This window comes from Maylandia zebra, linkage group LG4 (assembly GCF_041146795.1).
Source record: "Maylandia zebra isolate NMK-2024a linkage group LG4, Mzebra_GT3a, whole genome shotgun sequence".
NCBI classification, from domain to species: domain Eukaryota; kingdom Metazoa; phylum Chordata; class Actinopteri; order Cichliformes; family Cichlidae; genus Maylandia; species Maylandia zebra.
In genome coordinates, this window is record NC_135170.1 from 14,089,987 (window position 1) to 14,106,915 (window position 16,929).

Below are 16,929 nucleotides of genomic sequence, written 5' to 3' on the forward strand. Positions count from 1 at the left end.
AGTTTGATGTGTCACATGGCCCTCTTCCTATTGAAAAAACAAAAGCTGTATCCAAGATGGCCGACTTCTTAATGGCCACCATGGTCACCACCCATCTTGAGGAGTTTGCCCCCTCACATATACTAATGTGCCACAAACAGGACTTTAATATCACCAACCATTCCCATGTTATTACCGTGTATCCATATAAATGGCCCACCCTGTAGATACGAACGCATGCACTCTTTACAGAGCACCTTTTTTATTCATGTGAAAGTTCCAGATCTTTTTGGGATGATTTTCAGTACTGGTTAACCTCTAAAAATATTGAGCGCCCTTCTATAACCTTTCAAGTAATTAGATTTTGCCTACAAACAGAAAATAAAAAAATTAATCAACTTATTTATAGTTGCAAAATTTTTCATTCATAAATGTCGCTTCTTGAAAATTACTCCGATTTTTGCTGGCTTTAAAAATGAAGTCCTTCTATTGAAGGTTTCATTAGACAAGTGTAACTTAAAGCTCACACCTTACTTGAATTTTTGATGCTGCTTTATTTTATTTCTGACCTATAGTGTTCTTTTGTTCGATGGCTGCTTTGTTCTTAACCACCTATACGTGTACATATCTTTTCGATTAGTAAGATATGCGCTGTAATTGTTAGTTTGTACAATTATAGAAAAGCAAAACAAAAACACTTAGAACCAAATTTATTTCGAAGTTACGTGATTCCGGTTAGTGTGGAGGTCGCAATATGATGCTCCCAGTGGCTGCAGCCAGGTGCTCTTGTACTGGACTGCAAAAATAACACCTCAGTGTTATTTCGTGTAATTTTAATCCATTTTTGCCAACAAGTCAGCCTTTGATCTCGTAGACTTTATGTGAAACGGCTCTGCTTCTTCTTTGTGGCCTCAGCACCAAGCTGACAAGCTCTCACAGCTGTTTATGGAGAGTCCATGAAATGATGCCGAGTGATGCCACAGCTCTGAGGTCGCTCCAAAAGATATTCTGGCACGTTATGAGAGCTTGGTCCACATTGCCAGCAAAAAGTCAAACTTGTTCAATCACCTGGTAATTATATTCACATTATTCATTCACTTTGTCCTTTTGAATTTGCAAGCTTATCACAGATTGTAGTTGAGCCAGTGGCTCCTTCACTTGTTTGTCCTGTATTTTCCTCAGTGATCAGTGTGTCAGATCTTTTGTTACTTCTCTGCCTTGTTAGGCAATAATGATACTTGAAAGGAATGTTGTGTATTTACAGTTCTGGAGGTCAGGCTCACTGAATTGGAGACCCAGCTCCACACCCTGGAAAATCCTTTCCAGACCCCTGCAGAGAAAGAGCTTTGCTACCATTAGCGCTGACCCAAGCATATAAGAATGAAAAATCTGTGCTTATCAGTTGCATTTATCTAATATTAAATAACTCATGAAAAATGATTTTGATAAAATGCAACTCTGGAACTGCCGAGTGTTTCCTGACTTATACACCATTTCTTTTTACTGTGCGCTAACAGTCTATTAAGACCAGGGGACTTGATAGGGCTATTTAAAGGTCGCAGAATTTACTTCAGAATATTTGCAAAATGTGCCACTCAAAGTGTTCCCCATGTCAGTGGGAGTAATGCTGGTCTCATGGCCTGTCTGTGTAAACTTCAAAGATAAAAACAAACACAGTGGCTGCAGTGGACATTTTACTGTTTTTAATGCTCTCGCTTCATCTCATCTGTTATAACTTCTCTCCACCGCGGCTGGTTGACCAACAACAGTACAAGCAAGAGCGGCCCACACGCTGGTTGTACCACACACTTTGTGCGCTGCCTCCATCTGACAACAGAGCTCGCTCCAGGCAGACAGACGGTCAGTCCCTAGAGTGGAGTGGACAGCAAACTCTGCTCGACCATAAAACCAGCTCAAGACATCACTGATGTTTTAAAGCACAAGCTCAACCTTGACGTCCATATTGGCCTTATACGGCTCCAGTAGGGGGCGTACTTCTTCAGCCAGGAACGTTTTCACCTGAAGAAGAGGAGCAGGAACAAGAAAACAAACTATCATCAAAGGGGGCAGCAGACACAGCTGCAGTAATAGGGGAGCTGCAGCTTGGCTGTAAACATTCATCTGTGGTCAGACTGAACAAAAATAAGGCTGTTCATGCTGTACCTGCTGTGGAGCACGCCCAATAAAGGTCTTGGGGTCCAGCAAAGCATCCAGCTGCCCTAGAATGGGTGCAAAGTAGGGGTCTCGCTGGATTCTGGCCAGCAGGTCATTGTCTCCACCTTCCTGTTTGACCACAGCTGCTGCCTCTTGGGAGAGAACACGGATTTTCTCGTGGCACTCCTGAAGGAGACACAGGAAAAAACAGAAACATTAAGGTGGAGCTGACTTTAACAGCCATGTTGTTAGGTCTCCATGTCAGGTCTGGTTATTGGTAATCAGCTTCTTCATTTAAATGGTCAAAACACTGGTTACTAGTCAGTAAGATGAGCTCACTTCAGTCATCTGTTTTTCTGGTTACCACTGGCATCTTCTGCCCAGTAAACCATCTCTCCTGATCAAGCAAAAATGCATTCATCCAGTTATGTTCAAAACTATTATTAATGTGTCCATTCTGACTCAGAGAACTCCTCACAGGGTATTTTCTCCTACCTGTCTGTTGCCTCCTGCCTTCACTATCGCCATAATATTGTTCTCTGTGGCCATGAAGGGCAGCTCGTGGCAGATGTCTCTCTCAATGACTTTGGGGTAGACCACAAGACCCTCTGTGATGTTCTGCAGTGTGCTGAGGATGATGTCTGCTGTCAGGAAGGACTCGGGCAGGGAGATCCTCCTGCACAGGAGCAAGGCAGAGAAGAGAGGAAAGAAACCATCAGTAATCACAAGTAACAGCTTTTTACTCAACCACTGAATCCTGGGTAACAATGTGCAATGCATTGTAGGATGTGTAGTTCTTTAACCATTAACGCAATTATGTACATCGTGTTTTACTCTTAATTTCTTTTCCGTTTTCCCTTTATGGCCACAATTCCTCTCTTAGCTGTTTGACTTGGTTCAAGGCCTCAAACTCTCATGGATTTCCTGAAGTGTCAGTGGGAAAATGAAGGAGAAATCCCCCCCACAGTGGGCAGTCACTGTGGCACTCCATGTGGGCTACTCACTCCTAATTGCAGGGTTCATATGCATTTTTCAGGGTCAAATTCAAACACTTTTTAAGCACTTTCTAGGTCCATTTTAAAGCGTTTCCAGTACATTACCAAAAAAAAATTAAATGACGCATGTTTCACTTAGCACCACCTTAGGAAGACCATTCAATAACTAGAAAGTGAATTTTCTGAAGAAACTGCAGTATGAATGCTTGAATCTTAATGTATGCACTGAAATGAATTAATTGCTGAAGTTAAAAATGTTGAATGAGATGAAAAACAAAAAAGCTGAACTGCTAAAAGCTGACATCCACAGAGAAGTTGGAAAAGAGCTGAAAATGTTTAAAATGTAAATTAGATAAACCTAAGAAATGAGAAAAGACTATTTGGAGTCAGAAAACATCTGAATGAATATTAAAAGTTCCTATTCTTTGAATCACTGAATGACTAAAATGTGATCCCTCCACTTGGATCACACTTGGAGCTTTGAAAGACACTGTGTTGGACAGAGAACAACATTGTCTATGTTTTGAGGGTAAAATGTGGCTGTAGAGCAAACGCTGTGGACACAGCAGCAGTTTAGAGATAAGATTTTAAGATTAATCCCCCCCCCCTCCTCTCACTCTAGCAGTTGAGCTGTCTCACTCTAGCCCCAACATTCCGTCCCATACACACCCATTATAAACTCTGAAACGGGTGAAAAAACATCATGAAACTTAAACTGGAACTGAAGTCAAAGTTTGAATGGTGGCTCTTTGTCAACGTATGTGGAAGTAGTTAGAGTTGAAATAGAAGTGTGTTGAAGGAGAATTTGAAGGGTCTCCCCATTGAAATACATGGGAAATTTTGGTTGAAAAAAAGTTGAATAAAATTAAAAATATAAATGTTAAAAAAAGAGAATAGAAGCAGTCATGTCCAAAAGAAGAGGAATCTAATAGTGTTTGAATGGTTTTTCTAAGTTGAACTGTTTTGAAGGCGTAGGAGTACAAAAAAAAAAAAAAAACAAAACAGTACGGAATATAAAATAATAAAATGGAAGAATAAAGATTAGAAGAACAATACTGTGAATGCTTGAAAAGCATTCATGCTAATTAAAACAAACGATCTTAGGTCAAATTAAATGTCTTTTGTTCCCCTTTTTGTTAAAAACAGAAAAATGCACCACACAAAAATACTGAAAAAGGAAATGGTCTTAAATGCATACAGTGTACAAACTCAAAAAAAAAAAAACAAACAAAAACACATTTCTCTTAGAAATTAAGATGTGCAAATGTGAACAAATCAACTTGTTAGAGATATTCATTTCCACTTTAAGAAAAAACAACAACAACAACAACAACAACAACAACCCCACCAAATAAACTGCACCAAACACCACAATAATACACAGCAAGGCCAAATAAATAAGTCTTCTCATCAGATATTGACATTTGTCCTACGCTACACAAAAAAAAAAAAACAAAAACAAAAAACCATCTGTCTCCTATTTTAACTAGTTAAGCACTCACGCCCCCAAAAACGAGGGCAAAAGGGAGGAGATCGCGTTTAATCGGTTAACACGAGGAGGGATAAGACAATATAAATGCTGACATGAGTAGTGTCCACAGAAACTCGAATTTCAGACCATTTTCTAAAACCACCAAACAAATCAAAGACACCAAACCGTTAAAGAGCAGTTACCTCACCATGAATCTGTGGACAGGTAATATCCATATTGATATATGATTTTCTGGGGTTGAATGTGAACCAAAGCATATTTTCAAAGGTGTTAAATGCTTTAAAATACTTTAATTAGGTGTGAGATATAAAAAAATAAAAATCAATCATTTTTTTCTATGTTTGAGTCACAGTAACTTATAACATAGTATCATCTGCAGTAATATTTACACCTCTGATGACATCTCACAAGTGTTAGCTTTATTTTGATAGCAAGATTGCATACACAGTTTGTAACTGTGGAGAAATACTCCATTTATTTTAGTCATTTCATTTTCAAGCAGAAAGCTCAGAAAACCCCTGGAGGCCTAACAGGTTAAAGTGAATTCCCAATAAAACTAACTGTAAGTTGTTTAACTACATTGTTGTCTGTATTATTGTTAAAGTCCTAAATGATTATCTTTAAAGTGTTTGTGCTAATAACATCATACACAGTAAGACAGTCATGGAGAACAGCACTGACTGGGAGACGCTTTGAACATAATGAATTGTTCATCTCCCTTTAATAAACAGGCAGCCATAAAGTATGAAATATTCATATATTAAAACATATTTGTCTGTTGTCTCAGTGGCTGATAGTGCCCCACAGACCTCAGTCTGAGCTTGAAGCCATTTATCATTTTTAAGTTGTTTAATGTGTAGGTGTTCACAATAAACAGATTAAATGAAAGCCAGGGAACTTCAGTAGCACAAAAAAGTGGCCATTCTTTGTGCCCATATGGATCAGTGCCTCTTATTACCATCATTTCCTTAAGCTGGCTAGTTAAGTATCAGGCTAATGTTTAAAGCTTTCACTTGAGTGAAGAAACTCACATTACTGCTACTGCCAAGTAATGTTAGCTAAGTTTACAGCATATTCCATAAATCACAATGCCATAACTAACTACTGTAATAGCGCTGCCATACTGCATTACACTCAGTGCATTTCAATCATTTCTCCAGAAAATTTGAAAGCCAGCAAAATAATAATAGTTTTTAAAAAAATTGGCATATGTATACATTCTCGAAAATTATTAACTAGGACTCTCCTGTCATGTGTCTCAAGAGCGCAAACTCCGCCATTGTCGTTTTCCATCGAACACTCATTAAAACACCAACATGTTAGTGCACTCATCCCAGACTGTGCGGGGCGGAGGCACACATTAGAAACGGACTGACATGCAGAGGTGCACGGCAGCCCGGGCGGAGAAATGTTGCTTTTACACTTTGCAACTCATTTAATTTCTCTATCTGATAAGAAAACTATTCAATCAGAGTTATTTGTGGTGAGTGAAATACAGTTTCAAGAACGTTTAAGCTCCACATCTGAAGTTCAAGCACTTTTCAAACCTTGAAAAGACAATATTAAAATTCAAGCATTTTCAAGGATTTCAAGCACCCGTACAAACCCTGTAATTGGGAATCATTGTTCACTACTATTTATTGTACGCTTCCACACTGATGTGATATCTACTTCACAGAGGAGAACTGCATCATACCAAATTCACAGCAGTGTAAGTGTGTCTGTGTTGGCTGACCTGTTGGCGCTGTCATCCAGTGTCCTCTCCAGCCACTGGCCCGAGGCAGTCTGCAGGGGGTCGGCCATCAACGCAATCAGATGTCGGGCCAAGCTACAGCAGCGTTCTGCATGCATCTTGTAGGGCATAGCACTGGAACCTGGAAGAGGAGCGGGCAAAGCTTTAGGCTGAGGCACAGTTTAACAGGCGAAAAGTGCTTTTGAATGAGCGAACGTACCAATCTGCTCCTTCTCAAAAGGTTCCTCGATCTCTTTTAGGTTGGCCAGCAGGCAGATGTCTGTGCAGATCTACAGCAGATGACAGCAAAAAGTTTAGACTCAGGTAGGGCTGCACGATTTTGCATAAAATGATAATCACGATTTTTTGGCTTGGAATTGAGATCACGATTCTCTCACGATTTTCTTTTCCAGTATAAATATTTATTGCACTTATTGACTGCACATCAACTCGTAACAGTTAAGACTGAACATAAAAACAATAAATAAACAAAACAACAAATGTCTCACGTTTTGTTGTTGCTGCAAACTGTTGTACTGCTTGAAATTCCGTCTCCCCCGTTGCTCGACACTGCGTGTATAGAGCAGGTAGTGCAACAATAGAAAAATAGTTGCGGGACGGCACTGTGTAGCGTTTGTCTAGGGTGTTGATCATTTTCCTAAATCCCTCGTTTTGCACAGTGTTGATGGGAGCCATATCTTTGGTCAGGTGATAAGTGATAGCCTCCGTAATTTCTTTGTGCCCGCGGGAGTTCGATGTGTATAGGGAAGCGCTGTATAAGGTTCTCGCTATTGATGTTTGGGTGGTTGACCGGGACAGATTTTCTCCTGTCACTTTCTCGTCATCCCTGACGTGCACTCCGTTGTTTCCCTGCTAATTTTATCATCACATGGCACAGCTTCTGTATCTGTGGTTTAAGGCTCCGCCCTTGTCATTTGTTGAGCAGGAAGAGTGAGCGCTTGTTTTCATGCAGATTACGTCCCGGATCAAAATGCGATACAATCGTCGTCGTCGTCTTTTTTTTCCTTTTTAAATCGTTGTCATTTGGAAATGAGATCGCACATAAGTATGAATCAAGATCGCGATTTTCTAACGATTAATCGTGCAGCCCTAGACTCAGTTACATCAGCTTTTTGAAAAGCTTGAGCTCAAGGCCCAAGTTTCTTTAACCACCACTAAATGGAGACATTTCCTCACCTTGTGCGCAGAAGCTCCCAACCTAGTGAGGGTGGACAGGCAGTCTACGTCCACTTTACGACTGTACGTCTGTCCAGTCACCAGGTAGGCTCTGGATAAGAATGGAACAAATGAGTTATAGCCTGTGTTTCAAACTGTTCCTGCTTGGACCATGTTATAAAAACATGTCAGTCAACATTGGAGACAGGAGTTTGATACTCACTTCTTAAAGCCAGCCATCTCTGTCACCATCTTGTCAAGCTCTTCCACCTGGGGGCACAAAAGGAAAACTGACATTAAAAAGTCATCACAATACGGTGCTGTGGGACTTCAGAAATCACCCACGTGGTTCTTATGGTTGTTTATACCTTGTCATGGTCCCCTTGAAAGAGCTGCAGGAAGCTGGCCTGGGTGCCTGTGGTCCCCTTGACTCCACGGAAACAAAGATCATCGCGGGCTCGCTCCAGGTTCCTCACATCCATCACCAAATCCTGCAGCCACAGACACACTCGCTTCCCCACTGTGGTCAACTGGGCAGGCCTGTACAGAGAGCAGGAGAGGGGCACAGTGGGTGTGTTTGACATCAAAGTTAGACCGCTCCATCAGTCTGATGAAGGCCTATGAAAACACTGCAGCTGCAGTCGGACTCACTGGAAGTGTGTAAAGCCGAGCGTGGGGAGGTCGGCGTATTCCTCTGCAAAGTTTGCCAGCCGGTCGATGACTCTGGCCAGCTGCAGGAAAAACAAGCCTTTAATGATGCAAATCAGGGTGTCAAACTTATTTTACATCGTGGGCTACAAACAGCCAGCTTTGATCTTTAGCTCCCAGAAGCAGTGAAGATGCGTAATAAATGTAACCAATATGTTGCAATGCCTGTCCTGTAATCTTTCAATATATTTTTTCATGAATTCAATTCAATGAAAATGCCCTGTTTTTTTAAATGGACTCACTGTAAAAACAAAAAACTAGCTGACAAGCTTGTTTGATATTAATATATTCATTTGCACTGTTTTCATAGAATTTCTGGACAAACAGGTGAGTCTCACCTTAGGCAAGAGGATGTTGAAGCCATCACGCAATGCAATGAGATCCTGAAGAACAGAAACGACAAACATGAGAAGCTTTAAAGAGTCAAAACTCATCACTGCTGGGTTTATTTATGCAATAGTCATACTTACAGTATTGTCTCCCACATAGCATGACGTAGCTCCGAGGTGGATGATGGGAGCAGCTGTGGGGCAGCAGTGTGCAAAGGTGTGGACGTGCGCCATGACATCGTGCCTCAGCTTTCGCTCTTCTTCAGCCGCCACGGCAAAGTCAATGTCCTCTGCATGGCTCTCCATCTCTGCAATCTGAGCATCAGTGATGGGCAGACCCAGAGCCTGAGGAGGAGAACATTGAACACAGAGACATGATGACAAACAGGAAGAGTTCCTACAAGCAACTCGTAAAGTTTAGAGCTGGCAAAACAAAAGTGCTTGTAGTTACAGAATGAATTCTGAACCATTTCCTGCAGGGTTTCATTCATTTTCAGAGTTTACTTATAAGCTTTTTATGTGGAGCTTTTTGACTCTTGATAATACAGTTCTTTACTTTTAAGATATTTATCAACAGTTACAAATGCAAATACGTTTTTATGTAAATACATGTTTTATTATAAATACACATATTTGCAGTATTGGCTCTTCTGTTGATGGAAAGGATGTTTGGGTAAAAGTCAGTGACTTGCATTGCTAAGCTGAGAGCAAACAGCCTGTTTATTAGTCAGTAGTCTGTCTATTAGCATCTCTTTTCTCCAGTTTTGATCATCATGTGCTGTCCTCATGAGGAGGCACAGGCGCTCAATATGCTGATTAGACTGGACTGTATTCTGTTGGGACACCGTAGTCACGTGATTCCTACAGCACTACAGAAAGGTTCCAGATAGTCAAGTACCTCGCGCCAGTCAAAGGGGTCATAGGTCAGACTGGTCAAATAAAACCTCAGTAGAGAAGATACCACAAACACAACAGCATTTAGCCAGAGTAACTGTTACCAATTTTCCCACTTGAAGAGCTTTTCGTTCACAGGAACATTCGCTGTCGAGAGAGCAGCAGCTGTTCAAATGATTCAGAACATGTACGCATGCGTGTCGAAGCTCACGTGACTCTGCGATAGAAAATACGAACTGCAGAGTTTCAATTTTAGAATCTCATAATAATGTTGACGGGTATTTTTGAAAACGAGATTTTCCGTTTTCAAAAAAATAATCCCGTCCACACGTAAACGCAAAAATGAAGGAAAACGCTGCTAGGAACATGCCAAAGCAACAGTTGGCGATATATTCCTACCGTGTAGAAATGTTGGCCAATCAGAAGTCTAGAAGTAAACAAAGATGGGGCATAGAAGCAGAACCGAGTCCTATGTGTAGAGGGGCAGTAACTGTGTATATTTAAGCATTTAGACACTGCAGAGAGTACAATTAACAGTATTGTAGAAATTCATTTCACCGAAATAACGTGGCGCACAGTGTGACGTCAAAAATGGCGCACACTTTGATGTTGCATTTTCTCCCGTTTTCTTCATCCACACCTAAATGCAAAAACTGAGTTTTTGAAAATATCCACCCTGGCAGGCGTTTTAAAAAAAAAAAAAAATCTCCGTTTTCAGTGACCGAAAACGCCGTTTACGTGTGGACAAAAGGTGCAAACGCATAGAAAAATCTGCATTTTCAAAAATACCCGGGTACGTGTGGACGTAGCCAAATGTTCATTTAAAATATGACCTATGACCTCCAGACAAAGACGGTAACAGTCTGCTCAGTCAGCACCGGGTAGCATCCACACGACTCGTAAGACCTCCTTATAACTATGTTTAGAGCAGGAAACTTGATAGGGCTCTGTAAAGGTCGCGGACTTCTTTCATAAGCTTGTATCAGCAGATCATTATATCAAACCTTTTCCGCTTTGGCGAGGAAAATCCACAGCTTCCTCCAGGTGATGAACTTCTTTTTGTCGCTGAAGTTGTAGTGCATTTCTTCGCTGGCGTAGCTGGACAGCTCTCCGGCTCCGGCCATGGTTGCTAGAAAAGTGAACACTGCGGGGTAGCGACAGGATATTAAGTAGTGATGTGCGGATCGATCCTGAAATATCGATTCCTCCGATACCAATCATTTATGTTCTGGAATCAATTCTCACATTAAAATATCGATATTTTAGTAATTTACAGTAAATTTGTAGTTTATCATTAACAGGAACACAGTGGAAAGAAACTGTAACATTCGGATTGTCTACATTCAAAGGAACTACTTTCTCTTCCGCCTTTCATAGTCATGTGCGAAATACGGCTGTATAAATGCACATCACTAGCGCGCACTCACAACAATGGTAAATCTAGTGTTAAGGGTAAGATCTCCCATTTGTTTAATTTCAGATTTAACCCCAGGGGCGATTCTAGGATCAGAGCTTTGGGGGTGCTGAGCACCCAGAGAGCTGCCCATCCAGGCAAGGTAAACTTTACTCGTCATGATGAGACTTCTTCCCTGTCTCTGTTAGTCCCTGCATCCTTAAATGTCTCCCGTTCTCCCGAGTTCCCTCTGACTGTCTCCTTGGTGCATTTAAACCCCTGTTCCTCCCTGTCCTCATCGTCTGTTGTCTTCATCTCGATTATCAGTCATCATAATTTTACCCTCTCTGTGCAAGTCTGCAAATTTCTTTATTAAATCATAAGATTCTTAAATTCATCAAGTCTCTCTGTGCCTGGGTCCTCGTCACAAAACATGGCATCACTGTTTTGTACATTTTAACACAATTTAATCCCCACATTTGGGAAAGAAAAGCAAAACACTTTTTTGAAAAGTCTGTAACAAAACCATCAAATCTGATAAAGGTTATTCAAATGCTGCTAAAGACTACTACTGCAAAAGAAGAATGGATTGGAATTTAAAAAAAAATACATATCCCAACCTTAATTATTGTGGGAGAATAATGAATGATGCTCATAGTGAGTAAAAAGTAAACAGAGTGCATTTTTTGGACAGAGATTCACTTTTAAAGTGAATGTATAATATAATGCAGATACATAAAAAATACACTCCAAAAATAGAAGAGTCCTTGAAATGTACAAAATATTATTAAAAAATTAGAAAAATTGAGACACCTTGGCCTCTGGTACAATGTGTACAATGTATGAAAAGATCTTTACTGCAGATACTACTATGGCTCTCCAGATTTTTTTCTTTTATTTTAACCTATGTCGCCTCACCTTGAGGTTGGCAAATCTATCACATTTTGGTGGTCAAGTCTCTCAAGCATCTCTTTCTCAACTGACATCACAGCCAGGTGCTGGAGTCTGCACTCAGAAAAATAAAGGTGCCAACTGGAACCAAAAGTGGTTCTTTAGACTGATGCCATAGAAGAACCTTTTTTGGTGCCACAAAGAACCTTTCAAACAATGGTTCTTTGAAGAACCATTTCTTTCAGTGGTTCATTGAAGAACCATTAAAGGTGCCCCAAAGAACCATCAAGAAATGGTTCTTTGGGGCACCTTTAATGGTTTTTCAAAGAACCTTTTTAAAAATGGTTCTTTAAAGAACCATTTTTAAAAAGGTCCTTCAAATGGTTCTTTAAAAGAACCATTTTAAAGAACCTTTTTTGAGTGGTTCTTTAAAAAACCATTTTAAATCTTTCAAAATAAAATGCATCATAAATTGAATTTGAGTAGGGTAAAATAAATACGAGCACAGCATAGACATATATTAATGGTTTATTGTCATTTTGTAGTTACCAAAAGACAAAAAGGCATTTTAACCCTCAGCACAACATCACTACTAATACATGTCACATATTAGTGTTTTAAACAGTAATAATTAATAAATATATTGGCTATACTATAAATAAATATATATATAAATACTATATCTACAGATAACACAACAAATAATACATGTATTGTTTAATTAATAAAACATCAGAAAGTGATAAAACACATTAGAAATAGCAATAGCTTCATAACAGACCAATAAATCAACACATTTTCATCAGCAGATATTTGCATGTTCAGTAAAAACATTTCAACAACAAGTTTATGATTAAAATGATCAATGAACTTCAGCCTTACGCTATGTAATGTACTTTTCATGTTGTACTCATGGTCCTTTGTTAGTCCAGTTTAGGACAATGTCTCTGACGTATGTTTCATATCAAATATATGTCATATCAAAACAAGCCCACACCTGCAGTTGTTTCAGTTTTTCACTGGTGTTTCCTGTCAGCTGGTCAACCTCACTCAGGCGGACATCCATATCAGCCAACCAAATGACAAGTTCCTCCCTTTGTGCTTCAAATCCCTCCCACTCTGAGACAAGGAGCTGAAAGAGAGAGAAAAGAGTCAATTATAAAGAAGAGAGAAAAGTGAAACCCTCCTCAGAAGGTCTGACTCGCATACCTGCAGTTGACCTGTGATGGACTCCAGTTTGGCGTTCACGTCATCCCTCGCCGATGCCAGCAGCCGAGTCTGCAGGGTGCCCTGGAAGAGCTGAGTTAATGTTCGACTCCTCCTGGTCAGGCTCTCCAGCTGGATGACCCGAGGTCTCCCCTCTCGCCGCTGCCTCTGAACACAGAAACACAAATTGCATCTGAAGCAGGAGGTGCAGATTTTTTTTGCTATTCTTTTCTAAATCCAGGCTAGATCACGTGGAGGTATTTGGAAAATTGTTTTGGCCAGTGGACGACTGTTGTCTTGCAGAAAGTCAAATCAATCAAACAAATGCTATACACAATCAATTCACAAGAACACATTGTAAAAAATAAGTCCAGTTCTTGCCTGATTTCAAGTGAAATCTGCATCAAAACAGGGTAAAATGAGTGTTTGCAGCAAATGTGAGCACAAAGCCTCACTTTGTACAAGCCTGCTATTACAGTTCTCCTCTATGCAGACGACTTTCCTGTTTTCAAGGCACAACTTGGATCTGCTGTACGAATCTTATGGATACACACTAAATGAAACAATAGTGTGCATGACTCCAGATTCTGATCCCTCATCCTAATATGGTCCCAACATAGCAACAGCAATAATGCAAATGTTGAGGCTTCAAAATACAAAGTCCATAAACCAATGGCTGACATGGGTTTTATCATAAGGGTGATAAATATACAGATTTCAGTCTGTCTTAGAGATTTGATGTTCATTTACCTGCAGATGCACTATACGTACCTGCTCCATGGTTTTTCACAACATTTTGCATATCACTATTTAATACAGGAAGTACGTGAACTAAAACATGTCATCGTTCTTTGTGAGAGGACCATATTAATGAAACAAACCTCAATGACATCATAGGGATCCCTAAAGATGCTCCTGCTGCTTCTCTTCCTCCTCATCCAAAGCTTCCTTCTCCTTGTCCTCAACTTCCATCCAATTGTAATTCAATCTAATTGTGTTTCTGCCCCTCCTCTTCCTCATTTTGTTGGAGCTGTGAACACAGTTAATGTGAATCTGGATTAATTTGTGCAAACAAGAAAAATCTACAGCTTTTTGGTCAGAGGTGCTCTTGTGATTTAAGCCGGGTAGAGTAGATTTATGTGTTGATGCTACCTGCTTCAGCTCTGGCTGCTGAGTGATATTTACACCCTGGCTGGATTACAAACTTTAACCATGTGCTGAACTTTGGCCCAGCGTTGATACCTCTTGTTAGTATAACGACCTCTTCTTAGCTTGTATGTATGATGTATGATGGTGGATAAATGAAATATACAAAAAAATTTAACTATATTACAAAAGAACATCTATCTTGGAAACATCAAATGACCGGAGCATAACTTGTCAACTAGTCCGAAACTAAGTTATGCAGGAACAGTCAAAGACACACCTTCTCATGTCACATTTTTATTCATTTCTATATAATTCGATTAGACAAAGAAGAGTTATCTAATCTAATTATTCATTCAAAACTCTTATGCATAGCTGTATTTTATACAGCTCATACAGAATTCAAAGTACAGGTTCATGTGAGTATTTAATGTACGGCTCAGATCTACAGAATTTCAGAGTTTCTAGAGCAGACACAGAGCTCACAACAGGCTTCAGGCGCCATTTTAGTGACTTTAACAATATATTAAATTTTAATTTCGGTCTAGCTGACATTAGGTTATGTACGCAGCACGCAATTGAACCACATATTTTAGAAGCCAAAGGTTCAAATTAGCTGGGAGCACCTTCACTTAATTATAACAGTGGTTTTGTTAGGAAAACAGTTTCTGTATACCGGATACTAAATTGCGCTGACCTCAACGGCTAACGTATCTAGCTAATCGCTACTGTTAGCACAACATTAACAGCAAGCTACAATGACGAGTAACAAAAACAAAACAGTAATAAGGTTTTAATGGAAATGTTTTACCTTTTCTAACAGTCCCAGAATCCACAGCTTCAAAGTCCAGCAGGTACTGAAGACTGTTATCCGTTTCGCTGTAACCGTCCGTGAGTTTTTTTTCCCCGAAAGGTCAAGGCCCGCCGCTCGCACACTCTGTCTGCGCATGCGCATCCCAACGACTGACCCCCTCCGTCCGCTCCCGGGAGGTTATAGTATGACGTGTTCTGACGTCACTCTCTCTCTCCCTGTCATTTATTTGGCTCGAAACACATATTAACAAATTCAAATTCAAATTCAAATTTTATTTGTCACGTACACAGTCATACACAGTACGATATGTAGTGAAATGCTTGGACAACTGCTCGTGACCTAAAGAAAACAAAAAAGGAAAGGCTATGAATAAGATAGGAAATAAATATGAAAAATTAAAAAGGGTCAATTTAACTAGGAAGGAATAAAATATAAATTAAGGTTAAAAATGAAATAACTGTACAACACAAATTAGAATGAAGGGTAAATTTAACTGGGAAGAATAAGATAAAGATAAATATATAAATTAAAGTTGAAAATAAAATAACTGTACAACAAAATACACAATACACAATATAGAACTATATAAGAATGTATGAAGAAATCTAAATATAAATAAATATATACACAATAACAGCAGCTGTACAAGTATTAACCGGAAATGAAGAATATAGTGACCAGTGTTGTGCAAAACCAAAGTCCAGAAAGTCCAGTGTGTGTGTAAGAACCATATGTGTGGGTCAGTACTGTGTGGTGGTGTGATTGAGAGACCGTATCGCCTGCGGGAAGAAGCTCCTCCTCAGTCTCTCTGTGTTGGTCTTCAGGGAGCGGAATCGCTTTCCTGACCTCAACAGAGAGAACAGTCTGTTGTTGGGATGGCTGAGGTCCTTCACGATCTTCCTGGCCTTGGTCCAGCACCGCCTGCTGTAGATTGAGTGCAGGTCAGGGAGCTCGGAGCGGATGGTGCGCTCAGCTGACCGCACAACCCTCTGTAGAGCTCGTCTGTCCTGCATGGTGCTGTTCCCGAACCAGGTTAAGATGTTTCCCGCCAGGATGCTCTCTATGGTGCACGAGTAAAAGTTCCTGAGCACCTTGGAGGGCAGTTGGAAGTCTCTCAAGCGTCTGAGGTGGTAGAGACGCTGTCGGGCCTTTTTCACCACGGTGTTGATGTGACAGGACCATGACAGGTCCTGCGTGATGTGAACTCCGAGGTATTTGAAGCTGTCCACTCTCTCCACTGGGCACTCGTTGATGACAGGGGTCTGGTAGTTCCTCTCCTGCTTAGTGCTGAAGTCCACTATCAGCTCCTTTGTCTTACTGACGTTTAGAAGGAGGTTGTTCCTCTGGCACCAGTTCTCCAGATTCCTAATCTCCTTCAGGTAGGCCGTCTCGTTGTTATCAGAGATCAGGCCCACCACGACGGTGTCGTCAGCAAACTTGATGATGGTGGTGGAGCTGGTAGTGGCCACGCAGTCATATGTGTACAAAGAGTACAGCAGGGGGCTCAGAACACACCCCTGGGGGGCTCCAGTGCTGAGAGTGGTGGAGGCTGAGACATGTCCGCCCATCCTTACTGCCTGTGGTCTGCCAGTTAGGAAGTTGGAGATCCACTGACACATAGATGAGCTGAGTCCCAGATGCTCCAGCTTGGTGGTGAGTGTGGAGGGAATTATGGTGTTAAATGCAGAGCTGTAGTCTATGAAGAGCATTTTAACAAATTCAGAATCAGAATCAGAATACTTTATTGATCCCTGGGGGAAATTATTTTTTGTTACAGTGCTCCATTTTAAACCAACATTAAGACAAGACAGACAATACACTAACTAAGAATAGTACAATATATACATATATATACATACATACATACATACATACATACATACATAAGTCACTCATAAATAAATAGTTGGAAAAGAAACATGTGTAGTTGTAGCAGTAACCAGTGTGTTAAGTGGATGCGTTGTACAGGGAGATGGCCACAGGCAGGAATGATTTCCTGTGTCGTTCAGTGGTGCTTTTC

At 40.4% G+C, this 16,929-nt stretch overlaps 2 protein-coding genes across 4 annotated transcripts; both read right to left on the bottom strand.

Moving 5' to 3' along the window:
* Positions 1-1,667: 1,667 nt before the first annotated feature.
* Positions 1,668-10,621, bottom strand: LOC106676932 (adenylosuccinate lyase). The gene is made up of 12 exons (XM_024802162.2): positions 10,464-10,621; positions 8,707-8,910; positions 8,575-8,619; positions 8,180-8,259; positions 7,897-8,068; positions 7,752-7,798; positions 7,550-7,640; positions 6,573-6,642; positions 6,356-6,494; positions 2,629-2,809; positions 2,143-2,319; positions 1,668-1,998 (listed from the first exon to the last, which is right to left on the bottom strand). The coding sequence occupies exons 1-12, from the start codon at positions 10,581-10,583 to the stop codon at positions 1,912-1,914; spliced, it is 1,413 nt and encodes a 470-aa protein (XP_024657930.2). The 5' UTR covers positions 10,584-10,621; the 3' UTR covers positions 1,668-1,911.
* A 1,632-nt stretch (positions 10,622-12,253) lies between these two features.
* LOC143418340 (nesprin-1-like) lies at positions 12,254-15,408 on the bottom strand. 3 transcript variants are annotated; one of them, XM_076883014.1, is made up of 4 exons: positions 14,907-15,408; positions 13,831-13,979; positions 12,953-13,117; positions 12,254-12,875 (listed from the first exon to the last, which is right to left on the bottom strand). In XM_076883014.1, the coding sequence occupies exons 2-4, from the start codon at positions 13,885-13,887 to the stop codon at positions 12,708-12,710; spliced, it is 390 nt and encodes a 129-aa protein (XP_076739129.1). In that variant the 5' UTR covers positions 13,888-13,979; positions 14,907-15,408; the 3' UTR covers positions 12,254-12,707. The 3 variants fall into 3 exon arrangements, with proteins under 3 accessions (XP_076739129.1, XP_076739127.1, XP_076739128.1); XM_076883012.1 differs by lacking the exon at positions 13,831-13,979; XM_076883013.1 differs by lacking the exon at positions 14,907-15,408 and having other exon boundaries at positions 13,831-14,424.
* Positions 15,409-16,929: the final 1,521 nt, after the last annotated feature.

Coding starts and splice junctions, on each gene's coding strand:
- LOC106676932 (XM_024802162.2), bottom strand. CDS start 10,583: ATGGCCGGAGCCGGAGAGCTGTCCAGCTACGCCAGCGAAGAAATGCAC. Junction 8,620..8,706: donor GCTATGTGGGAGACAATACT/GTAAGTATGACT, acceptor TCTGTTCTTCAG/GATCTCATTGCATTGCGTGA. Junction 7,799..7,896: donor TTCAAGGGGACCATGACAAG/GTATAAACAACC, acceptor TTGTGCCCCCAG/GTGGAAGAGCTTGACAAGAT.
- LOC143418340 (XM_076883012.1), bottom strand. CDS start 15,050: ATGCGCATGCGCAGACAGAGTGTGCGAGCGGCGGGCCTTGACCTTTCG. Junction 13,118..14,906: donor TTCTGGGACTGTTAGAAAAG/GTAAAACATTTC, acceptor TTCTGTGTTCAG/AGGCAGCGGCGAGAGGGGAG. Junction 12,876..12,952: donor CCATCACAGGTCAACTGCAG/GTATGCGAGTCA, acceptor TCTCTCTTTCAG/CTCCTTGTCTCAGAGTGGGA.